This window comes from Lampetra planeri, chromosome 2 (genome assembly GCF_965212315.1).
Source record: "Lampetra planeri chromosome 2, kcLamPlan1.2.h2, whole genome shotgun sequence".
NCBI lineage: Eukaryota > Metazoa > Chordata > Hyperoartia > Petromyzontiformes > Petromyzontidae > Lampetra > Lampetra planeri.
This window is the reverse complement of record NC_136108.1, coordinates 21,810,036-21,834,852: the sequence shown is the minus strand read 5'-3', so window position 1 is coordinate 21,834,852 and position 24,817 is coordinate 21,810,036. Positions and strand designations below refer to the sequence as shown.

General features: G+C 47.3%; 1 protein-coding gene across 6 annotated transcripts in view; it reads left to right on the top strand.

Annotated features, from left to right (window-relative positions):
- Positions 1-24,817, top strand: part of LOC144729790 (uncharacterized) — a 283,970-nt gene that overhangs the window by 185,700 nt on the left and 73,453 nt on the right. For 5 of the 6 annotated variants that reach the window (XM_078610337.1, XM_078610312.1, XM_078610321.1 and 2 more), the window contains 3 exons: positions 10,065-10,269; positions 14,766-14,813; positions 21,172-21,345. In XM_078610337.1, the coding sequence (XP_078466463.1) occupies positions 10,065-10,269; positions 14,766-14,813; positions 21,172-21,345 (427 nt within the window). The remainder of the gene's footprint in view (positions 1-10,064; positions 10,270-14,765; positions 14,814-21,171; positions 21,346-24,817) is intronic. The other variant, XM_078610329.1, reaches the window with a different exon arrangement.

The following is a 24,817-nucleotide window of genomic DNA, read 5'->3' as shown; positions in this document are numbered from 1 at the left end:
CGTGGGCACGTGGGCACGTGGGCACGTGGGCACGTGGGCACGTGGGCACGTGGGCACGTGGGCACGTGGGCACGTGGGCACGTGGGCACGTGGGCACGTGGGCACGTGGGCACGTGGGCACGTGGGCACGTGGGCACGTGGGCACGTGGGCACGTGGGCACGTGGGCACGTGGGCACGTGGGCACGTGGGCACGTGGGCGCGGAGCTGTCACCTTGCACTGCGAGCTGCATGCCGTGGACCGCACCGCTCGAGCGCCGTCCGCTACGTCTGCGTTGCGCAACTGTCTCCCGCCGCTGTGCAGTCCCTCGGCGGAGAGATGTGTTTCGTTTGCAGTCTTGGACAGCGTCGCCCTTTCTGCACTAACATATACGTATACATTTAACGCGCGTTTAACATTTACTCGTGCGATTATTTATTTGGTTTACTGAATATCCCTCTGGGCTTCTGTGTAAGAACATGGGGAAAACAGATGCTGCGAGACCACCTTGCCAATTCATTCGCAGTAAAATGCACACAAACTGTGCGTAAAAGCTTGCAAGTTTGTGCATAAATCTGGGATGCCTGCTGTTCTAGGTAGATGGCTAGTTGTTCCTTCAGGACATGCCCCAGCTGAGTGGAGGCCTCGCAAGGCGAATGCTCTCTCACTAACTTGGGTTGCATATTTCTGAAAGGAGGGTAGCACTTGCTTGGGACAATAACCCGATGAAAGCACAACATCCAAAAAAACGGCAAACACAAACTACGAAACACAAGCGGCCTTCATTGGTCTTGCAGGAGTGGGATGTTATTTTCCAGAGTGATGGCCAGTTGGTACGTAGACCACTGGACTGCCATCAGTCATTTCTGTGCGAGTCTGAATTGTTTGCCAGAAGAGCTCACGGCTTTTGAGGCGGCCCATTACATGATGGAACAATTCTTCTCTGTTTTAAGTCATTGTCCATGAATTTGAGCGGTATAAATGGCACGTTGTGTTCACTCGCATGCACAGAATAATGTTTTAGTCTAAAAACTGAGAAATGTATCCCATAGGCTACGAAATACAGTTAGGCAATTGTACGGGAATTTTGGCACTCTCATTAATTCAGTGTCCTTGTCACCAGCCTTGCGAGGCTTCCAAGTCTCATGCATATGTATTTATATATGTATGTTGGACTTCTTTCGCACAGTACGTAGCCAACCGTGCTAATCAGAGGTGCGGGGGAAGGACAACAAACAAAACACAAATCTAAAGTTAAAAGTGCATAGCTCCAGTGGCTTCCTAATATTGGAAGGAAGAGCGTTCCAGACGGCCACTGAAGCACATCCGAAAGCACGCGATTCGGTAGACCGTCTTTGTTCGATGGCTAGCCAAAAGTCGCTGCTGCGAGGATGACCGGATGTTGCGTGATAGTTTATGCTCCTTGACAATATCAGCAAGGTATTGTGGTTCATTTGCGGAAAGCACTTTTTATGCAGTAAAATGCAAACATTGTGTGCAGGTGAACGAGGTTTTTTTCTTGCTCCATATATGAAGTGCGAACCGTCGTCTTGAGTAAAATGAGCGTGGGTATGAGTGTGTGGCAAAGCGGTGCTTGATGCAACAAACATCACGAGTTTGTAGCAACAAACGATATCTTTTTACAGCTGCCCATGTCGTGAGTTGACATTCATAAGTGGTGCAGTTAAATATAAGGATCCAATGTTTTGAATAAAAAACGATAGCCAATAATTACGTGACATTTGGGCCTCTTAATTTCAGGAGCGTACAAAGTCATCTCGGCAATGTTTTGAACCTGGCTGGGTGGCGCTGAGGCAGGTAAAATGAGGGTCATATTTGGGGAAGTCAACAGTGCTTGTTGAGTGGATGTATTGCCTCCTGCCATAGGAACGTTGAATTTCTACCGTTATCTCAGGCCCATTGAAAGGTATATTGAAAAATTGTCATTTGAAAAAGTAGAATAACATTAACCAACGCATGGTTAATTTTTTACATTTCTAAATGTAAACATAGAATGAACACTGTTGTGTTGCATAGCACCTATCACCTGAAATTCTAATTACAGCTACTAAGGTTAAACAAAGTGTTATCCAGTGCCATATTATTTTGCTTGACTTTGTGTTACACAACAGCTGATTGCATTAAAGTAGGTGTTGTAGTTAACGTGAACCCAACCGGACTATACGTAATCTACGTTGGGTAATTTTATGGGCTCAGACTTGTTCTTACGGTAATGTTGTCTCAGTTTGTTGTCCAAAGGACCATACTAGTATCGAATGTTATTTTAACAGCTACATGTTGCGTGTTTCAGGACAGACATCAAGGAAGCACGTTGCACGAGTTGGGAGAGTGATTTCGGAGGTTTGCTGTGCGATTAAGGCATTGACGTCGGTGCCAGAGCTCTCCGCGAGTATTTTTGATTCACTTACTTTTCATCTAATCAGTTTTCCTCAGCCTGGTGGTGTCACCTGACTGGGCACAACACTGCTCTTGCGGCGCTTGATCTAATGGAGTACAAGACCCCGATGTGTCTGTGCGATGACAATCAGATCGCCTCAATGCAATCCCTTCACGCAGCACGCCATTGCATGGCTCGCCCCTGTGCTTATATTTCACGGCCGCTGGCGCTCAGAGCTATCAAGTTGCGAGCATTTGTTTTGTTTCACGAGGCGAGAAACTCAGGAGGCCTAAGGTAATCTCGTTTGCCAGAGATGACCCCCGCTCACCAAAGCGACAAAAGGAAACAACAATAAGGCAAATAGACATTAGAGCTAAATCCACCAAAACAGGAATCTGAGGTAAAACAGACAAACAAACACATCACAGAAGAACCCAAAAACGGTGCACAAACAAAAGTCAGTCATTAAATGTCATACATTTCGTTAAACGAAAGTCGGCTGAGACAATTAACTTAACATTGCTAACAATGCTTCCCTGTCCACAACGACAGTTTGAATTACCTAGCCATAGTTTCCCTGACACAGCATAATAATTAGGTAGTTGTGTTCTTCTTCTGCTTTTTTGTGGTTTAGTATTTATGGTTTCTTTACAAATACAGGCATGGAACAAATGCTGTAGGTGCAGGGGAGAGGGGGCACGGTGATTTGGAGACAGCTCCAGTTATACCCTTTGATCCCATGATAAGACTCATGCCCAATAAAGTTGCAGATTTGTTTTGGGCAGTTTCCTTTTATTCAGAGGCATGGGAAACCACTGACGAGTGGCAGAGGTCGCAGTCGGGTACCCGATACCCGTACCCTACCCGATACCCGTACCCTACCCGATACCCGGCTACCCGTACCCGGCCGGGTACAGGTACGGTTACCCGTTTGCGATCCTGGTGCGGCCGGGTACGGGTACGGGTAGGCCGTGAGTCAATGGTGAGTAACCGTTTGTCACTCATTTCGGGTAGGGTACGGGTACGGGTAGGGTACGGGTACGGGTACCCATTTGCGACCCTGGTGCGGCCGGGTATGAGTACGGGTAAGGAATCAAAACCCGTTTGCGACCTCTGATGAACGGGAAGGCAGCCAGAACCAGCGCAAGCAATTGCCAAAGCTCTGTGGCCCGATATTGGGATGTTTGTCCGACTCCATTTATGAGTTATTATACTTGTGGGAGGAAACCGGAGAAAACCCACAGAGGTGAGTGGGGCAACACTATATCCCCATACAGATGGAAATAAATGTAGATAAATCCGCTTGCTGGACTGCCATCTTCTGACAGGGTATGATGACCAAATGGCCCACTGGAATGTCGTTTCGTGGCATTGGTGCGATCCACCAACCCCGCCTCAGCACCGTACGTAACCAACCGTGCTAATCAGAGGTGCAGGGGAAGGGCAACAAACTAAACACAAGAAGAAGTTCTAAAGAAATGTGTAGAGCCAACACCGCCCAGCCGTAATAGTGTGCGTGTGTGTGCCATGCCGGCCTTCTTACAAGTTCGCTAACAGCACTTGCCCCAACGGTCTGTTTCAGGCTAAAAGGGGGATCTTTGTCTTACATTGCCTCGGGGGAAACCGTAATCCTAAAGCAATAAAACGGGAACTTATTTCAAAGCCGGATGTGTTTTTGTCACCTTTAACATTGTTATGACACCAACCTTTGTACCACTAAATGTTACTGGTTGCATTACCTCTATCACTGCACTCCTTTCCACAAATTGCTAAATATCAGATTTTTCTCGAGCATGTTGCCTTACAACATTCCACTGCTCTTATTTTTTTTTAAATCTGTTAATACATGTAGAGCTTCAGTGTGTTTTAAGGATCTTAGATAATTACGAGACTTGAATGGGTCCGGGGAGCGGTGGCACAGTAGTTTGCTCACTCTGCAACAGAGGTCGCAATCGGGTACCCGATACCCGTACCCTACCCGATACCCGGCTACCCGTACCCGGCTGGGTATCGGGTAGGGTACGGGTAACCCATACCCGTACCCGGCCTGGTACGGGTACGGGTACCTGTTTGCGACCCTGGTGCAGCCGGGTACGGGTACGGGTAAGGAATTAAAACCCGTTTGCGACCTCTGCTCTGCAATGCACCTCGCCGCCTGAGTTCGATTCCTGGCCACAGCTAACAATGGCAGGTGATATTCCAAGTGGCTGGCCAACATGGTGAATGAATTATGCTTCGTGACATTTTACTGAGTGTTAAGCGTTCCAAGAGCATCCCGATTAGGAAAGTGGGTCAAATGCTTATTGTTACCTTTGTAGATAACAAAGTCACGTTCTTTCTACGTGACTTTAGCAAAAGAACCAAAGAGCAATTCCTGCTGTCACGAAAGCTTCAAATCAAGTTGGATGATGTTACTAGTACAACACACCGATGTGCTGTACTGGTAATGAATTGGCGTGTTCTGTTTACGTGAAAAACCTTACTAATTGGCTGTGTCGGGTGGTGGGGGGTTTAACGACACATTTATATTTACGCGATCTAACCCCCAAAAACACCTCTGTGATGAATAGTTGAGGTATGTATGCAAACCTTAACCTTTTAATTTTTGTCCATTGTCCATTCCAGACAGCCATTTGAAAATTGTATGGCAGTGCGAAACCTCGTTTTTTCTCCCAATTGGTTAATTGGGTAGCAGGGTTGTGCAGTGGCAACACTTATGCCTTACAACGAGAAGGGCCTGGGTTCGATTCCCAACTCATGTGTTCCTATGTTCTCCCCCTTTTCTGCTTGGGTTTCCTCCAGTTTTTCTGGTCTCCTCACAAACAATGTCCATAATTGGTATTTGCCAACATATCCAAAATGCTGGAAAAATCACCTGCAAAATTCCTCAATTTAGATGACACACAGCAGCAACATCGCCCCATCCTGCTAAAGCCTGGCAGGACCTTACTGAAAAATAGTCTTGAGGCCCATGTGAAGATGTTCTGGATGTGTGTAACGTCCACAGAGGAGCATGCCAGGCGAACACGCGCGCAAGCCAGCCATAATTCCTTGCACGGGACCAGCTTTTAATTCATAATTTAAATGTTGACTTTAAAAGTTTTGTAGATCATTTCCACAGTAAGCAACGGCGAGGGCAATGCAAACATGCCTATGTTTGGGGGGGGGGGGTGCAAGGCCACAACCACCACAAGTCCACTCTCGCCGCACCTCTATTTTGGGCAGCGCATTCTGAGTCCTTGCAAGGAAGGCTAGTGGGAGGGAAAATGGAAAAAAATGTTATTTTAGTCGGCAAGACCTCTGAACCGCCTTTGGCGTTGAAGTCAGCTTGTATACATGCTGAGTCCAGCACCTCCACGAGCCCCCCCCCACGCGTGTGTGTAATCACACGTGTGTGTGTAATAACGTGTGTGTGTAATCACACGTGTGTGTGTAATCACGAGCCCTGGTCATTTTCTCACGGAGGTCGCGTTTCGGCTATGAAGCCGTCAGTCCGCAGCATTAGCTGTCGTTTTAATAAGAAAAAATGTTTATCCTTGTGTGACCGGATTAATCCTAGTCGTGCTTGGCACGGGGAACCGCATTTCCCGATTTGTGGCGTTATCAGATGGAGCTGGGGCAGCGTGACTGACAGAGGGTTGCGAGTTCAAATCGAATCACAGTCAGGGGTTTACTCAGCCCACAAAACTGGTGGGGTCAATGAAATTAGTTCCACTTTGTGGGACATCCACGGTGGTTAGAGAGAGAGACTCGTTCCACCCATACGAATGTGACCTCATTGTAGTTATTCATTGGCCACATTTACACCGCAAGTGTTTGTCCAATAAATGTATCGGGTTAAACAAATGAAAGTGCAACTAACTCGGTGAAACGGGATTAATTCGCTTCCCTTATACGTTTTGCGTGAAATTACGAGATATGCTATAGTTGGTTTAATTTTTTAACGCAAATCAACGTCGTCCTCATGCGCACGCATTTAATGTAAACCGGCTTCTGCGCATAAAAAATGTCCACATATCAATATATCCATGATCAGATATCTTTATATGACTCAAGAAAGCAGATGGGAATCCTAACATTACATATTATGAGCCTGGTACCTGCAGTGTTGAGGTCAGAGGCAGCGGTACATGGTTAACACAGCGACCCAAGTTTGATTCACGCATACGGCTAATGATATCAGAACCAGTTCTGATCAACAAACCCCCGTGACCAACATGGCATGGGGAGGCATTCGCCCTATTGGTTGATTGAAAACGTCTGGAATGTACATTATTATATATTATTAAATACAGTACCGGGGACCAGTAGATGTTTAGTCTGCGAGAGGAATGCAAACACAATTTGTCTGACCCTTTCAGGGTTTTTACTGAAGCCTTGGAATCTCAACATCGTCATTTGAACCTTATGGTAGTACGCCGGGGTGCCATAGTAGCCCGGCTCTCGCATAATGTCCGTGATGCAGTCATTTTTAGTCTGTTGATGGTCGGCGATGCAGCAATCGACTCATCTCGACGAGCTGTACACGGTGCTTCACCATTTTGGAGAATTTCCCGATAATGCTGGATGTGATTACCAGCGAAACGTCGTACTCAAAAACTGTAAATGTTGTGGATTCACTCTTCAACACACCGGTGGGCTAAAGTAGTGAACTATTTGTCTTTTGTCAACGTGACACTTTTTTGCTGATTGGCCGTGTCGGGTGGTGGAGGGTTATGACACATTTATAAGTAACGCGATCTAACCCAAAAACGTTTATTATGCACTATTCAAAGTTGAATTTTTCGATAACGGATTTTTGTCTGCTAATGTTTGCAGTGGCGGCTCCTGCAAAATCTCTCAGGGGGGGCAAATGTTTGGATGATTGATAAGGATAAGGTCCACCCATGCAATGGATAAATTAACAGCTTAAGCATGTAAAGGCAACTTCACTTCTTTAATATTAATGAAAAATAAAGTGACTTTTACAATACATCTTGTTTGTTTCTATACTCACTATTATTACAATCCACTCAGTTTCTTTTATTAAAGATTCCACTAGGTGGCGACAAATAATTTTATTGACTGAAACGTGCTTACGTATGATGACGTAAGCACGTTAGTGCGAGCCCTCCCGGAAGCCATAGAGAATGCATTGCAGCGCCCGCCCTTCGAAAAAAAACATCTTTGAATGTAAATCTATGGGACCACACGGGGCGATTCTCAGCCGGAGTGAAATCGCCCAAAAAGAGGCGGTACTCCACAGAACGTGACATGACGCTGGTTGGACTATATCCAGAGGCACAGTAACGGCTAGCATAGCTCTGTGGTTGAATGAGATTGTTAATGTGATTGAAAAAGTCCCTTTCACACATTGGTGGTGCGTCGCCCAATCGCCCTAATGAAGAAACCGCCCCTGAATGTTTGGCGTTTTGACATCGTGGAGTAGCACTGGTTTAGGGTTGATTGGTACCCCAGTCGCGGAGTTAAGTTCACTCCTGGAAAAAAATAATGTCCCAGAAATAAAATATTTAATTGCCTCGGCCATTTTGTATTATTTGGTACTCCGGAGTACCGCCATTAAGATCATTTGCCCGTGTGTTGTTCTCAAACTGTAAAACAAAAATGGGCTCAATTTGTTTTATAGCTATAGGCCAGTGGTTCTTAACCTTTACTGTAGCCTTGCACCCTTTTGCTTCTCAATCGTTAAATATATGATAATGTTAATAAATACATAGGGTTTGATAAAAGAAAGTAGTTGTACTTACGTGCCCGTGCTTAATTTGTCTTTTCAATTATTTACCTTCTAAAAAAGAATCTGGCCATGTCTCGCTACCCCCGAAAGGGCATCTCACACCCCCAGGGGGAGTATTGAGACGACGCAGCAACAATATCAATATTGAAAATTACAAGTTTCATAAACATAGCATCTAAAACCAGATGTGTTTATAAGAAATTTACGAGCTACATTCATCGTATACTTTATATATATACATTGTTGAGGTTATTTTTCACTTTCATAAGATGATGTGTGAATATTCAGAAACAAATGCATGTTAACAAAATGTGACGTGTGGAAAATTGACTCCAGATTGTTATAAATGTATTTACCCACATATTCTAATTGTCCTTTTTAAATGTAAACATATGTTACTGAGCTATTTTTAATCGTATTGTTTTAGTTTACAGCAACATACTTCGAACGTTTTTAAACCTTTAAAAGTCACATCAAATATCAACAACTGACTTGTTTACTGTGCCCATTGGCCTGAGACGATCACAAACGCAATGTGAACAAAACCACAACCGTGGGTAGTTTTCTTCTCCTCCTGCCATTTTAACAATTCGGTATCTTCAAAGAGAAAACGCTCTCAGGCGGTGGCCATTTTGAGGATGGCCCTCGGGGTCATATTGACGACGTTCGAAAGACATTCGCGAGTCACATCAAGGGCGGCTCGTGATTGTGGGTGGGCCACCTTGAGAGATGTTACGCGGGTCATGGGGTAATTTTGAGGCATGTAATATCATTCGTCGTGGCCTTGGAGGTAACAGCGCCTCTGATTTCTGTTTCTCAATTGTGGTAGGGGAAAAAAGTATGTGTTTTTGTTGGTGTAGCGCGATAGGATTTAATTAAGGGCCTCGAAGTGCAGCAGTTTTTAGAGGTCGGCCATATTTGCAAAAAGAGTAAGTATTAAAAGTCATATGATACTGCCTCTGTTATTTCCGGAATATTCCGTATTGGCATATTGTAAGCCAAGGGAAATAGAGCCACAGAAATAAAGCACAGCGATGGCATCGCTCGCAGTAAATATAAACAGATGCAAAATCGTGTTGCATGTTGAGAGACAAAAGCTTTTGAGATCTCTCATTGCTGTGGTTTTTTGAGTAACCCACATCATCAATGACCATTCTCTCAACACTCTCAGTTCTTAAATAAGACGCTTAAACAACGAAGTTGCGTACGGTTGGTGAGATAATTCAATTCAATGGCACATACAAGAAACTCACCCTTCTGGTCCCTGCGGATAGCGAAGTGTGCGATTCCTCACGATAGAAAACAACCCCCACTCCCCCTAATTCTGTGCAGGGATTGACAGACTAAAATCAGCACCACAATATTCATGTTACACTTTGCATTGTCAACTTGAAATGAAGCGCTAAATGCATGAAAAAATAATTGTGATTTGAATATAAAAATTTCCCGCTGACGTTTCACAAGACCAATTGTTATTGGGATGACCGTTCACCCAGAAAGTGCCCGATCTCATCCAGATCTCGAAGAAAGTGAGCACAGCTGAGCCTGCATAGTGCCTGGATAGTTGACCACAATGCATAGCAGGTGTTGTGGGCAGCAATTGGGCAATGCAGCAAAATGCATTGTTACATGTTACTTCTATGTCCCCACGTCCGTTCTCTGCCTTCACAAACCCACAATGAACATCGCGGCGAAGTATGGCCAAACAACCCCCATCACCTGCATGACATGGGGAGGCCTTCATTCAGCAGTGGATTTACAAAGGGCTACACTACCGGTTTCTCAATGTCCATTTAAGTTAGGCCAACAATTCAACTGACGTGTTCAAACTGTTATTTTAATGTCATGTTCAAACTCTTCATTTGCTGTCAGTGACAAGTAAAAAAAAAAGCCTTTGTTGTTAATTTTCATTGAACCCGTGGTGCAATGTCCTTCCCTTTGGCTGGCCCTGCAGGTCACGCTGCTGGAGGAGCCAGAAGAGAAGGAGGACTCCGAGGTGCCGCCCGGGCAGGGCCACATGGCCCCGAGCACCCCACACTACACAGACGAGGTGGAGATGAATCAGGTGGCGGGCGTTGAGAGCGGCCCGCCCGGGGTGCCAGTGCCCAGACAACCTCTCACCCCCAGCGCCCACGAGACCTCCGCCAAGCCAGCCGAAGGTATGGCGGAACTGGGCAGAGGCGTGAGGAGAATTTCCCCCGAGAAGCATTTCCTGCACGCTCCAGCGAGCGTCGGCCGATGCTGCTCGTCGTCCCATTTGGTGGTGCTCAATCAGTGCTGGCAGTTCCACAGGTGTGGGAATAAATCTTGACTTATAGCTTTCGTGACTGCAGGAATTCTACTCTTTGGGTCTTTCGGTACAGTCACGTAGATATAAATATAATAAAATAATTATAAATCACGATGTTTCGATCGCAACACGAGCAATCGTCCTCAGGTGAAACAATACAGCAGGCGGACTGCTGAGGCAGGAATAAATGTAGCGAGAGAGCTACTGCAGCCAAATGTTATATAGGTTAAGTGGGCGGGACTGGAGATGGAATTTGCAAGTAAATGTAAGATAGCAGAGCTAGCTATACCTCGGCTATTGTGTTGCTAGAGATTAGCATGTATTGTTCGAGATTAGAGATTAGCATGTCAATGTGAGACAGCGGCTGTGTTAATGAGACATTCAGCCTATTAAACAACGGGCGCCACCGCCGCATCGAAGAAAAGGGAGCAGCAGCTATGTTAGCAAGACATTTAGCCCTTTAATGTAAAGGCATTTAACAAGGTAATGTAACTCAGAGAGTCGGAAATAACTGCTAACATAGGCAGGTAGGATAGAGGCATCACAGCCAGTTATGACTTTTCCTGGTGAATAACATCCTTCCAATGATTGCTCAGATTGTACACATCTTCTCGGTTGAAATTGTATCTGTGTATATGGATGGCTTCATGAACAAATCAATGTTGATAGCCAGTGGGTTTGCTAAGTACCTTCGTCTTAGAGAAATCAATTTCGTGTGAGCCCACCGTATTGAAACAATGATCAGCCACGGCCGAGGTATTGGTCCTATCGTGTTTCAGATCATTTTTATTATTTCATTTTGTCAATTCATTATCCAAGGGAAGAATTGATACATTATTTGCATATACTGTGCTTAAATTGTAAAGAATAAATAATATTATACATGCACGCTTTGTTGTGTGCGTATCATGAGCGGTATGATTTAATGAGGCGACGTCGAAATTACTGCAGGCCTGACAAATGTGCCTCGTGATTTACCTCAAATGCTGCGGCTTGGTCAATCGGTTTCGCAAGTACGAAAGGACACATGAACCCATTACCTGCACCCGGAGCTCTCACTGCCTTTCACGTTGTGGGACAGGTGGCTCCTGGATGGGGCCTGTGTAGAGAGGTCTGAACGTTCATGTTCAGACGTCCCCATAGACTTTGAGGGCCTCGAGTGATCTTCACTCATTTTTAGAGGGGGAGGCCACTTTTTGCCGATAAGACATCATCAGTGCGAGGACCGCCACACATTTTAAACCATTGGGGTTTGACAGCAGCACGATGGGGGTGTTTTCGCATTTGTGTATTGTCGGGGACCACACATCATGGCCTGCACTCAAGTAAACTAAACTAGAAAACTAAACTATTGTTCATTTTACCAGGTAAAGCCCACTTAGCTATATAGCTTTTTTTCAGAAGTGACCTGGCCACAAGTGATAGCCCAATGAAGTAGCTTATCAAGTGGAAATGTAGAGCTGCCGAATACTCAAAATATGTGTTGTTGATTATAAATGTGAAGGGAAAAACTGGAGGACCCGGAGAAAAATCCACGCGATCATGGGGAGAATACGCGAACTCCAAATATATAGGTGTCAGCGTTGGGATAGAACCCTGTATTCTAGGCGAAGTAGTTAACAAGGCCTGTGGGCATTGTGATATGATGAACACTGGGTTAAGGGAAGACGACTGCAGCAAAATACAAAGTCGTTTCAAAGGAACATAAAATACATTGTTACATTTTTAAATACATGGACATGATATTAACAAGAGATGATGCCAATTATTTTTGTTCACGTAAAAATAAGGAGAAAGGCTTTGAAATTCATATCGAACAACAACAACGGTACATTTGCATTATTGACGAACATAAATGTGAACTATTGGTGTGTGGTGTATGTAATGTTTTACAGCAGCCAGATATAATGGAGCACTTTGGATAATGCCTTGCACATGTACAGTACCAAGACCCAGCTCCAAATAACCTTAAACATTCTGAATGGGATCACAACGCATTTGTTGTAAAGGTTCCTCTACATATACTTGTACATTTTCACGTAATCTTTGTTCCACACATTCACACAAACAAAATAGATGTTACAGAGATCCGGGCCTTTAACAGACTGTTGGGGCAAGTGCTGTTAGCGAGCACCCATGAAGGCCAACACAGCATTAGAGGGGGTGGGTGGTCAGCTCCCCGCCCAGCTGCCTTTGTCTCTCCAATGCATGTTTACTACAAAACGCACCAAATACTTATTCGAGGCTGAACCGACCTAGGGGAGGCCGAGGATTGGTTCAGATATTCGTCGTCGATCTTGGCTGTTAGCAGGCATCGAACTCGGGTCGCCACTGACCACTACACTCCCCAGTCCCCACACTCCCCTCCTTCGTGACACATGCAGAAATGCAAACGTACATACATAAATATTACATCCATTAGCTCTGTATCGTTTCACTTACCTTGCAATTGTATGGACAGTCACAATTCAGGATTGAGATTATATTCCAGAATAAATTATTTTTAAACATGATGGTGTATTGCAGCACCTCTCGTGGCTGCAGGGTTCATCCACGCAAATTGCATGAAACATCTACAAGAACAGAACAAACCTGATCATCAAACGCATGGTTCAATTCAGTCACCATAAGCGCATGAATCCCTTTCAGTGGATGAATACACGTATTGTTGCGCCACTGGTAGATAGACACACACGCACGCACATACCTACGGGTACATAAACAAGTACGGAGGTACCTTCATTTATATCGACCAGGGAAAGAGTGGTTGCGATGATCTACCATTGTTATCGGTGTGCAGCCCACAGCATGCCAGCCTTACACATGTGCAATACTACTAATCGGAAATGCAAACTCTCAAAAGAGGAAATCCTTCCACTTGCATTGGCATGAGGGTTGTGGCCAGGCCACACATCTACCGAACGCTGTGAGTTATCCATTTAAATACAGCTTGTTTATCCATCGGGATTTTACAACTCAGAAGCTACTCGGCTAGTTTGAGTTGCCACAAAAAGGTCACAGCGGTTTCCTGCTTGAAAAAGTAGGGCATTGCTTATCTTCTTCACACTTCTTTGCCAGTGGCGACAATTCCACATTCCGATGCCAGCCGAGGGGGGAAGGAATCATTTTTCACGAGACCAGCTTTTTGGTGACTTCCCAAGAAGTGGAACTTGTTTTGTAAACCCCTCGCGAAAAGATGTGCTCTGGGCGGGCCCTCCGTGTAGACAGTGCGCCGCGAACGCCAGAAACGAAATGCAGCCAAGAGCGGAGAAGGCCACGGCGTTGCATTAGGGATGAAGGAAAAGCAGCGTGGGGGGCAGCGGGGTGCCTATCCAGCCAGACGCTAACGCCCGTGCCTTCACCGAGCCAACGAGCAGACCAGACGCAAGTGCCGAGTGGTGTTTGCAGAGTGCACAGCGCCACCTGGTCGAAGCAGTTTTAAGTTGTGGCGCGTTCAACAAATGTAACTCTTTAAATTATTAAGATTTTTCACCAGGTAATACCCACTGAGCTATGTAGCACTTTGTCAGAAATGACCTGGCCACAAATGATAGCTCAACGAAGTGGCTTATCAAGTGAAAATGTATATCAGCCAAATAAACTAAACACATGTTTCTAAATGTGGGGGGGGGGGGGGGTATGAAGACCCGGAGAAAAATCCACGTGTCCACGGGTTGAACATGTAAACTCCAAATATAAAGGTGTCAGGATCAGGATTTTACGTAGGACATCCTGCATACCAGGAGAGGGAGTTAACATCTCGCCACCGTGGCGAGATGTTGGCAGTGGTGCACAAGCACACAAAACACCAAGCCCCACACGGTCGTCTATAACAGTGTGGCCTTAAAAGTAAAAAGGTAGAATCGGTAACATTTATGCAAATTGTCCATTATTCATAGCACATCAACGAGAACATAATGCGCTGTGAAGAAAGGCCATTGCTCGGAACGTAGCCGATTTTATAATTTTCCGTTTAAAGCTATGGTGTTGTTACTCTTTGGGTCTTTCGGTAAAGTCACGTAGATAGAAAAATTATAATGAAAAAATCACGACGTTTCGATCGCAACACAAGCATGGTGTTGTTGACAAATGTGTTGAGGTTTTTTTTGGTAATGTATTCAAATTACCTTGGTCTCATGCTACACGGACACATATCCGAATGTGTCTATGTATGTTGAACTTCTTTCACACCGTACATAGCTAACCGTGATAATCGGAGGTTCGTCTGGCCCATGTAAGAGTGGTGGTGCTGGTGTTGACCCGTCAATTCCCGCCCGTGCGGTTTAGATGCCGCTGTGCGCCGAGCGCATCCGAGATGGGCTGCAGGTGCCGTAACGGTGGGGGCGCGTGTGTCGTGTACCCTAGGTGAGGATTCTGATCAAGGATCTGGCGTCGGGGAGCTTCCGGATACAGGTGAGGTATCGCAACACCCACATGCGGGGGTGGTGCCATGTCGCTGTGCGCTGATTGGTGGATACGGCGTTGACGTAGTCTCAGGGATCTGCTGCGGTGGTGTAAAGGCCGCCCCTCTAGACTTACAAAACCAGAGTCTGGTATATCGGAGGTCGTGGGTTCGATCCCAACCCTGACTCGTGTATATTTGGAGTTTGCATGTTCTCCCCGCGTGGATTTTTCTCCGGATCCTCCGTTTTTCCCTCCACATTTTGAATCAATGTGCGTTTAGAATATTTGTGGCCGCTATAGATTTCCACGTGATAACCCAATTTGCTGGGCTTTCATTTGTGGCCAGGTCGCTTCTGAAAAAGAGCTATATAGCTCAGAGTTTTGTTTCAAACGTCCTGAGTTCCATCCCATCCCATGGTGTGGCCGTTGAAACGATGGGGCAAGTTTCTCAAACTCCCCCTCCCAACCGCCGCTGTCCACCCAGCAGCGTAAAGTGTAAGGAGACCATGCGATCGGCAGGCCGAGGTACGGTGGGGTTCAGCGTGGTGTACGCCCACCCATTCCAGTACGTCTAGTCAACGAGGAAGAGTCGACGAAATGCCCTCTCGAGGTCCCCTCATAGTGGAGGCCCTTTCTGCAGGCAGTGGCGTCGGCAAGCAAACGCAGGGCTGCACCTTTTTGCCTTTTGCAGAGTTGACACGGATACACTCGATGCCGTATTTGGCAAGACACTGGTGACTTTGAGCGGTGCGGCATAGAACGACGTATGAACAACAGTGCACTGGACAGTGGCAGCATTTGAATGAAACCACCGCCGCCACCGCACTCGGCAGACTTGTTCGCACGATCGTGTTACGTGAGCTGGGTCCATTAGAGGAGCTCAACTGACACTCCTAATGCTGGAGGACGCTACGTCGAGGATCTGTTTTTGTTATTCCCATCACCTGGCAACCCCAGTGGACACGAACCAGATAGAGAGAGCGGTGGGTGGATTTTGAGGGTTCTGGCAGCAGCGGGATGCAATTTGACCTTCTGGCGATAAGCGGGAGCGGGAGCTGGAAGTGATGTCACCTTTGTCTGTCAATCGCAGTGACAATGAGACTGGGAAATTTTCCAAAGAGCAGCTTCTAGAGTCGAAAATCGCACATGTTGGCGAGCCCGACGGTGGCCACAAAGCTCCCGTGTGCGGTGAGAATAATGGGTTATTTAAAGTCTCTTAGCAATCGATACACAATTAAGACATTAACGCATGTCGTATTTGCATCTCGTTTGATTCACTGGGCTGAGCACAGTGGTCACATGCCTTTAACCCAGTGCTTTGGAGGCTATAATCAGTGAATCATACAGCTTTATTAAGCTCCCACACCTGCTCGGCTGCTAGGTGGCCAGGAGATGGCAGTACAGCAAGTGGGGTTGTGAACCCATCTGTGCAAACCTTCTGAGTATTATCCCCTCGTAGGCATGGCTTTTCCCTGGGCACTGTGGTTTCTTTCCAGAACACTCCGTTGGGGCAGCAGGGTCGTGCAGAGGTCACACAGCAAGAAGTTCTAGTGCCTTTCTGAGTGGAGTCTGTTTGTTCTCTCCATATTCTGCATGGCCTTCCGGGTTCTACAATTTCCTTTCATAGCTTAACATCAAACAAAGTAACTGGTATTAGCCAAACATCCCAATGCTGAAACATTTAGCTGCAAATTACTCAACTGGGATCACACAGCAGCAAAATCACCCGCGACTGTGCAAACTTGGCAGGACCGTCTGTAAAAAGAGGCAAGGATAAGCAAGCGTCACAACAATACAAAATATTGATAATTGGTGAAAAAAATGCAAGCATGAACATTTTAAACCAAGGCTACTCATCCGAAGCACTGTTAAGTTTCTCCAGCATTTGCCGTTACACTTGGACGTCTTGCTGCAGCCGAAAGCGAGCGGTGAATTCTTCGGTGGGGAACCTCTCGATTCATTCACGTAAATCGTTAGAAAAATGTAAACGTTCCCCACGTTAAACGTATACACCGCGGTTGCCATCTGGCTCACCTCTTGAAAATGGATCTCAACTCCTGCTTGTACACCACCCTGCCATGTAGGAATCCGATGTCGAGGATGACTATGACACTTGCTTGTGAACATCCCTCCACAGGATCGCATGCCCAAAAGCCACACGTACTTGACACCTCCCTGACCCTGCCCACTACGTTACATCTGCCGACATGCATTTTACTTCTACATTTGCGAAGGAGTAAGAAACTTGGACTTTATTCTGACTGCAGCAGAGCGCGTAACGCTTCAGGGAGTGACCCCGTTCAGGCGCCGCCCCGAACTCTGTCTCCTTGTATCCTCTTCCCTGTCCTTTCGTTAACTTTCCCCGATTCTCTACCGACTCTCCACCGATCCCCTTCATCTCTCCCAACAGTCTCACAACCGACCCCTCATTTGCATTTGGTCCCCCCCCGTGCTCATTCGAATTCATCTAGACGACCATCGGATTTGAATGGTTCTCCACCTTCCAATCGGATCGAGTGCCCAACGTCGGCTCCTCCCCCTGTGACAGCTCCTCACCAATGAGAGTCGGGCGCGTGACTTTGAACTCACGAGCCATTAGACTCGGCGAGTATTTATTTATTAATAGGGTCCCTTAGACATTTCTAGACTGAAATGGCTTTTCTGTTTTTATGGCAACTTGGGCAACGATAAACGAGCCCTACCCTGGGCCAGCCGAGCTCAAGGTTTGATTCTCTTCGCTCTCGGTTGCTTACCTGGCATGCTGTTGTTGCTGAAGTGAGCCGCCCGCCGTCAAATAGACGGCGGAAAAAAAACCTCGTGACAAGATCAGACCTCTGTTGCTCATGCATAGTCGTTCACATACGTCTCTAATGACCTTCAGCTTGAACTACGACATCGTAACCGTCACCTGTGCGACTGTAGTTCGTGTTGTGAGAGGCAACAGTCCACTGTGCTCTAGTTTACTTAAATTAAGTACCGATTTTTTTATTGACTTTTTTTATACCTGACTTCGTTTTAAATGTAGAAATGTTTACCATTTCATTCAAATTTTATGCAGATCCCGCCATGATTCCCTCGGTCCAGTCTAGGACGTCCGACTCGGCTTTCTTGACCACGATGCTCTTTGACTTAAGTCATCTTGTCATCCAGCAGACAGCCTGGCGTTGTAAGAATGTCGCAGAATTCCAAACGTAAGGAATGATCACTGACTCCTCTTGGTTGCCGCCCTGCGGGTGCCACCGTGCAGTCTGCTCTTCCCGCGTGGCACACGTAAATTAGGCGCGATGTGCGTTGACGTTTTTCTATTGCATGTTCAAATATAAAATGCACCGCGCAGGTGCTCCTGGAATTAAACGTCTCGCGCCAATGTGAGGTCCTCCCACGGAGCAAGCGGCAGCGACGAAAGCGAACGCAGAGCCCCGAAGCATCGGTTCCCAGGCCTGCTTCTCTCCGTTGACCCGGCGTCAGTCCCAGCGTGGCTCGCAGACTTCCCACAACAAATAAACTTTGGCTGCGAGAGCCCCATTCTCAAGTTCGGATGGGAAGGCTGCGGCAGATGCCCGGCTCTCATGACTTCAGCGTCCGCCCTACCCCTCCACCACTGCCTCCTCCTCAAAGCCGAAGCACAGCTGCATTTGTGAAGCCTCCCTCGGGCGCTCGCCTCTTGGTGCCCTGTGGGTTCCCTTCGACGACACGCGAAATGCCCGATCTGGTGCGATCTTCTTATCGGTCACAGCGATGACTGGCCCGCATATTTTTTTTTATTTTCGTAACTTGACAGTGCGTCATATGAAACCATTCCGCCTGAAAATGAACGGGAGGCGCTTAGGCTTCGGACGTGACGAATCCCCCACGTGCGACACCGTACGAGCGTGCGTCCAAAGCGCGACGGGCCGCGGTGCAAGTGTTGGCCTCGCATCGCGATCGCTCGGCGCACGGCTTCCGTTGTTGCGCAGTGTGCTGAGATGCAAGAGCAGGAACGGTCATTCTCTGAAGTAGAGACGTTATCAGAATATGTATTTACACTGGAGGAGGAATCCGATGAGCTATAAAGCTCTATTTCACAGATGTCCAGTACGGACACGGGGTAAGAACTATACAACAACAAACAACACAAAAAAACGATAGGAGTGCAAAGTACAAGAAAGGTAAACAAATCACCCAATCACTTACAAATACAACACTGAACCATCCCCATCCTACCAGACAAAGCCCACTGAGGTAGAAACTTATTTTTCAAAAGCGACCTGGCCACTAATGATAGCTCTACAAAGCGGCTTGTCATTTGAACATCTCAATGATGTGGCAATGAACAACCACGAGCTGCCGAGGCTAAAATGAGTCACATCATGGACTTGCCGGATTTTAGTGATAATGTCCAAGGCTGAAAGATGCAGTTTTAGGAAACCTTTTGGATAATTCCCATTGCAAGATAAATGCAGAATATCATTCATAATTTAGCATATATGCCATTTGTGCCATACTTATAGCGCGAGGCTATCATCACGAAGCAAGGCACTGTTGTCTTTCACGGACACTGCTGTAGTTTTGACAATAGGGAGCAATGTTGCTACATGGCATCCCAACTTCACGGGATCTGTAATGTCCACTGTCATGCAGATGGCGTGCATTTCATGGTCAGTACACCGCAATAATAACCAGGGCGGCCCGACAGGTTTGAACTGAAGCGGCAAACGAGCTCACGCGGGGCACGTCACCGCCCCAGTGTAGAATTAGTGCCGCAGGGATTCCGTGCCTCTCTTTGTCTGTCCTGTGGGTGCTGGAGTGTGTCTCGGGCACACGCCAGTGTACGGGTGTCTCATTAGCTGAAAAATAAATAAATAATCATCCTTGTAAACGCAACTGTAACCCTTCCAGAGTGTGTGCACGTGCGTGCGTGAATTCCTCTCAGTAAGGTGGAACCCATTTAGTGTGCCACAGGGTGAACTTTAAGGACGCAGAAATTGTAAGAGGTGAAATGTGACAACGACTTGTCACGCCGCAGGCCATGAAACAATATGACAGGACTGACTTGGAACTTGACGATTTCTGACCACCGGCTACGTGTACAATGCGGCATGCTGGCTATGAGACACGTGGTAATCGCTGTCACCCCTGGTGAGCAGATTGAGTGTAGCACTCTGAAGAATCCAGCTGTACCGTTGGATCAAAAAATTGCGATCTGTGACGTTAAAGAGATGGAGTTGTGTTTGGCGGAGTTCCCTTTTTACGCTGGAGCGTCTCGGAGCGCTTTGCACGCGTAGATAACTTACATCAAATCTCACCTCAGCCACTTGAAAGGGCACCCACAGTGGCAGCTGTCCCCGTGCAGCGCGAGGTGACTCGGCACGTGGCCTCCAAGCGGACATAAGTCTGCCAGTAGGGGGCGATGATTGCTCCGTGTGATCCCAGTCTGTCTGCACGCTGCACGACCGACCAAGTGTAGGTTTACGTGAATTTTTACATATGTACCTTTGGTTTCACATATGTAACTTTTGGAGTGATTTATTGTCCGGGATATTTGTATGTATATATGTAAGGGATGCATCAATCAATATAATTAACAAAACACCCAAAGGGCATCGAAGGATCGTGCACCACCAACGGCAAGCCAAGAGGGGCCTCCTTGTATGGTCAAAAGCTTTTTACAGCTGTGGTCATAACCATATATTTATATAGCAGTCACGTAAACCTCACAGCGACACCCCGCGCTAAGAATCTCCACCGCCGTATACTACAAGTCAGCTTATGTGTGTGTATATATATATGTGTTATTGGGGAGCGGTAGTGTCGTGTTTAGCGCACTGCGCTACGAATCCAGCGACCTGGGTTCGATTCCCACTCACGGCCAACGCCAGTGACGAATATCTTAACCGGTCCTGGGCCTCCCCTAAGTCGACTCAGCCTCCTCAAATGAGTACCTGGTGTGGTGTGTAAATATCGCCACTAGGGAGACAAAGGCGGTCGGGCGTGGTGCTGGTCACACACAAACCTCTCGTGTTTCATCCCATAGCCCCATAATAATAATATTAATAATCGCACAATATAACTGGTATTAGCCAAACATCCCAACGTAAAAAAAAATTACCTGCAAATTACTCAGCCCCCTACTGCCAAAAGCCTGGCAGTACCCTGCTAAAAATAGTTATGTGCGACTTTCCTTGGATAGCGCTAGTAATAATCATAGACACACCAGCACTCGGGAGACAAAGGTGGCTGTCCACTAACTTCACAGGCAGAATTCTGGCCATAGCATGCCCCCTTATGTGTGGCGTAGCCTGAGTAGGAGCTCGCTCGGGGAAACTTGCCCCCTTTAGTCTGCTGGGCTACACCGGGGATCTTTGTCTTTGTTGCCGCATGTGCGCAGAGCTTTGCACGCTGTTACCGGACAAGGGCCCTTGCAAGAGCCGCTTGCAGCGCTGGTTCTACAACCCCAAGAAGCACGGCTGCGAGCAGTTTGAATACGGCGGGTGCCTCGGGAATCAGAACAACTTCGTCACCATCCTGGAGTGCCTCAAGCGCTGCGCCTCGGTGCCAGGAGGTGAGCACGGTAGCAGGGTCTCTTTAAGACGAATGTTTACGTGCCGGCATCAATCACCTTTACACTTTGTATCCTCCTTCATGGCAGTGTTTGGTTCGAGAATAATTAACTCAAACGGGGTAGTTAATGTCGTGGTGCGGATCTGCCCCACTTCCTGGCGAACTTTGGCACGTCGGCAGTTCACCGCATTTCCCAGGGCACACTTCTTCTCCGCAAGGGGCCCTTGCGCACGTGGCGAGACGTTTAGTGCCAGGAGGACGTCAGCACGTGGCGGGGAGTCGCGCAGCGACCGGAATACTTTGCACCGTCGCGTCTGCCTGAGCCGTGACAGCTCTTCCCTGCCCTTCAGCACGGGAGATGCTGCTACTGCCGCTGCGGCACGGGTGGCAGCAATCGCGAAGCGGTCTTATCGACACGGCAAGAGGCCCCGGTCGTGATCACATGGGTCGGCAGTCCTCTAGCCGTGCCCTTTGCGCCTCACATGACCTCGCCGAGATTTTGGGTGTCGTTTTAGGTTTCTAATTTTGCGATGTTGTTCAAAAGCGCTTGCGATTGGTTGGAATGTAGACACATGGGTGTCAGGCCAATGGCGAGGAGCGTTTCTCTGTGGTGAAAAACCCAATTGTGACTCAAAAAACACATTGCAACATTTCTGGAAGGGAGGTGTATGATCGTTTTATCAAAGAAAGTGACTGCTTTCTTCAACATGTTACTTGTCCATCATCTGCTAAGTTCATTCGATGGGCTGGTATGCAGCCTGTTATAGCCGTCTTTAGTTGAGCAGTTTACAACCTGTGCTGTGTGGATAGAATGGTTTAATAAAATGGGATAAAAATCGACTTTAAATTATCACCACAAACCACATTTGGGGCACCAAACATTTATAATCGTGAGGATCATTATACTGTGTATAATTACTAAACAAAACTGCGGCACTGTCTATAAATGTATCATAAATTATTCAAGCAGTTTAATTCGGCAGCATGTACTACAGCTGCACCGTTAGGACTGTCAAAGACAAAGATCCCCCGTGTAGCCTGAACAGACTGGTGGGGCAAGTGTCTTAGCGAGCACCTACTAAGGCCTGCACGGCACACGAGGGGGTGGGTAGCCAACACCACGCCCGGCAGCCTTTGTCTCCCCAGTGGCGATGTTTTTACACACCGCACCAGGTACACATTTGAGGTTGAGTTGACCTAGGGGAGGGCCCAGGACCGGTTCAAATAATTGTCACCGGTGTTGGCCGTGAGCGGGAATGGAACTCGGATCGCCGGGTTTGTCTGTGGAGCGCGCTAACCGCTACGCTGCCGCTCCCTATCATTGACACTGTATGCACACACACACACACGCGTAGTCGTGTGAAGGTTTTATGGGAAACCTCATCTCTCAATATCTCAGCATGTCCGCCGTGGCAGCGGTTGGCACGCGTCGTACTTTTTGAGAGTCTCAGGTGGGCCCCAGCATCTCGGCTGTGACCGTCTCAAATGCTCTGGCTAGGCGCTGTCGCAGATGGACTCAAGATTTTAACATAGGAACCTGTTGCCAATATTTCAACGACCCTGTTGAAACCGCCGTGTAAATTATAATGGCTTCACGATAGACGCTGCCTTCATGGGTATCCTGCCAGTCATGGTCTGAGGCTAATTTAAAGAACATAGATTTTTATTTGAAGCTTTCGTGACTGCAGGAATCCATACTCTTTGGTTCTTTCGGTAAAGTCACGTAGGTAGAAAAATAAAATAAAATAAAAAATATATATATCACGACGTTTCGATCGCAACACAAGCGGTCGTCCTCAGGTCGTCCTCTGTGACTTTACCGAAAGAACCAAAGAGTATGAACATAGATTTATCGCTATTTATTGTACATGTTTTGTATACGTGATGTTTTCTCTGACAGTAAATTGGTATTAACGTATTCAATGTAAGCGATTATAACAGGCGCAGCCGGTACCGCATGCAGTTAACATTTTGAAGCCAGTGGTACATTCCTCAAAAGTTTACGCGATTCTGTGCGCATCAGTGTTCTTGCCAGATAGCGGTCCCAGGCTCCATCCTCTCCTTCATGTTGCTCGATCGTCCACTGCCCTCTTCATTCGTCGTCCGTACATCCTTCCTCGCTTAACGTCGTCCGGCATCGCCGTCATTTTCCTTCCTCTTCGTGGTTTATCCAAATGAACTTCCTTCGATCTCCGCCTTCAGCTCATTCCCTCTCACTACCACCTGCCCACTCACCTCCTTCGACTCATTCCTTCTCACTACCACCTGTCCACTCACCTCCTTCAACTCATTCCCTCTCACTACCACCTGCCCAATCAGCTCTTTCGACTCATTCCCTCTCACTACCACCTGCCCAATCCAGATTCTCTTCCAGATCGATCAAATTATTTCACGTTTTTTTCCCCCCCGCCCGAGTCCTGTACACAAACATAGATATACAGAGTCACTCAATGTCACGTTCTGGTACAGCAACGCGGATGCACGCTTGCTCTCGTGACAGGTAAACCCCTCCTACGGCATTGAGAATTGTTAGGAGCTTGTCACCTGGCGATACGTTCAGGGAATGCAGGTGGGGGGGGGTGTGATGGTTCCGTGTCAGTTGCACTTGCTCTTCCGCTGAGGGCTTTGCGATGGAGTCGCCAGGATCATGAGGCCGCGTGTGATGGTTTAGCGGTCAGAACACCGGGAGCAACGCACGCTACTGAACTTGCCCCGTGGTCTTCAAGATGTGGCCACTTTGACACCGGTGGCTCACCGACCACCCCTTTCTTCATACACGATTGGGATATGGATCGGCTGCGCTATGCATCGTGGGTATCTGCTGGCCTCGCTCACTCTTTCAACTCTTGGCTAATGTTGCATGATGCAGGTGGATTCTGTCGGTGTTTGGCATTTGAAAGCGTGGTGGTGGTGATGATGATGATACTCCACTGATGGGCAATCACCAGACCAGTTCTTCACCTGTTTAACACGTCGGCCCTCGTGACCAATATTACTTACAACAAAGGTGTTTTTGGGTTAGATTGCATAAATAAAAATGTGTCGTTAACCCACCACCACCCGACACAGCCAATTAGTAAGGTTTGTCACGTAAACAAACGTGCCAATTAGTTTCTACTTCACCACAACGATGTGTTGGAGAGTAAACCTACAACATTGAGTGATTCGAGTACGCCGTTTCCCTGGTCATGACAACCAGCTTCATTGGGCGATTTGCCAGAACTTTGAAGAAGTCTTCCTGTTTCCGGTCTTAAATAGAGTGGAGAAAGCGCTGAGGATGGAGCCACTGCCATCGCTGTAGAATGATCACGAGAATTCCGGTGCATGGAGAACCCCGAGAGGGGGGGGGGGGACTGCATCACCTCCTCACACCGGAGCCAACCAGCACCGCTGCACGCGTACCAAGCGGAGTAAACTCGTCCGCACGAATTCACAGTTTGGTGGTGCGATACTCTATGTTTTTTCGGTAAAGT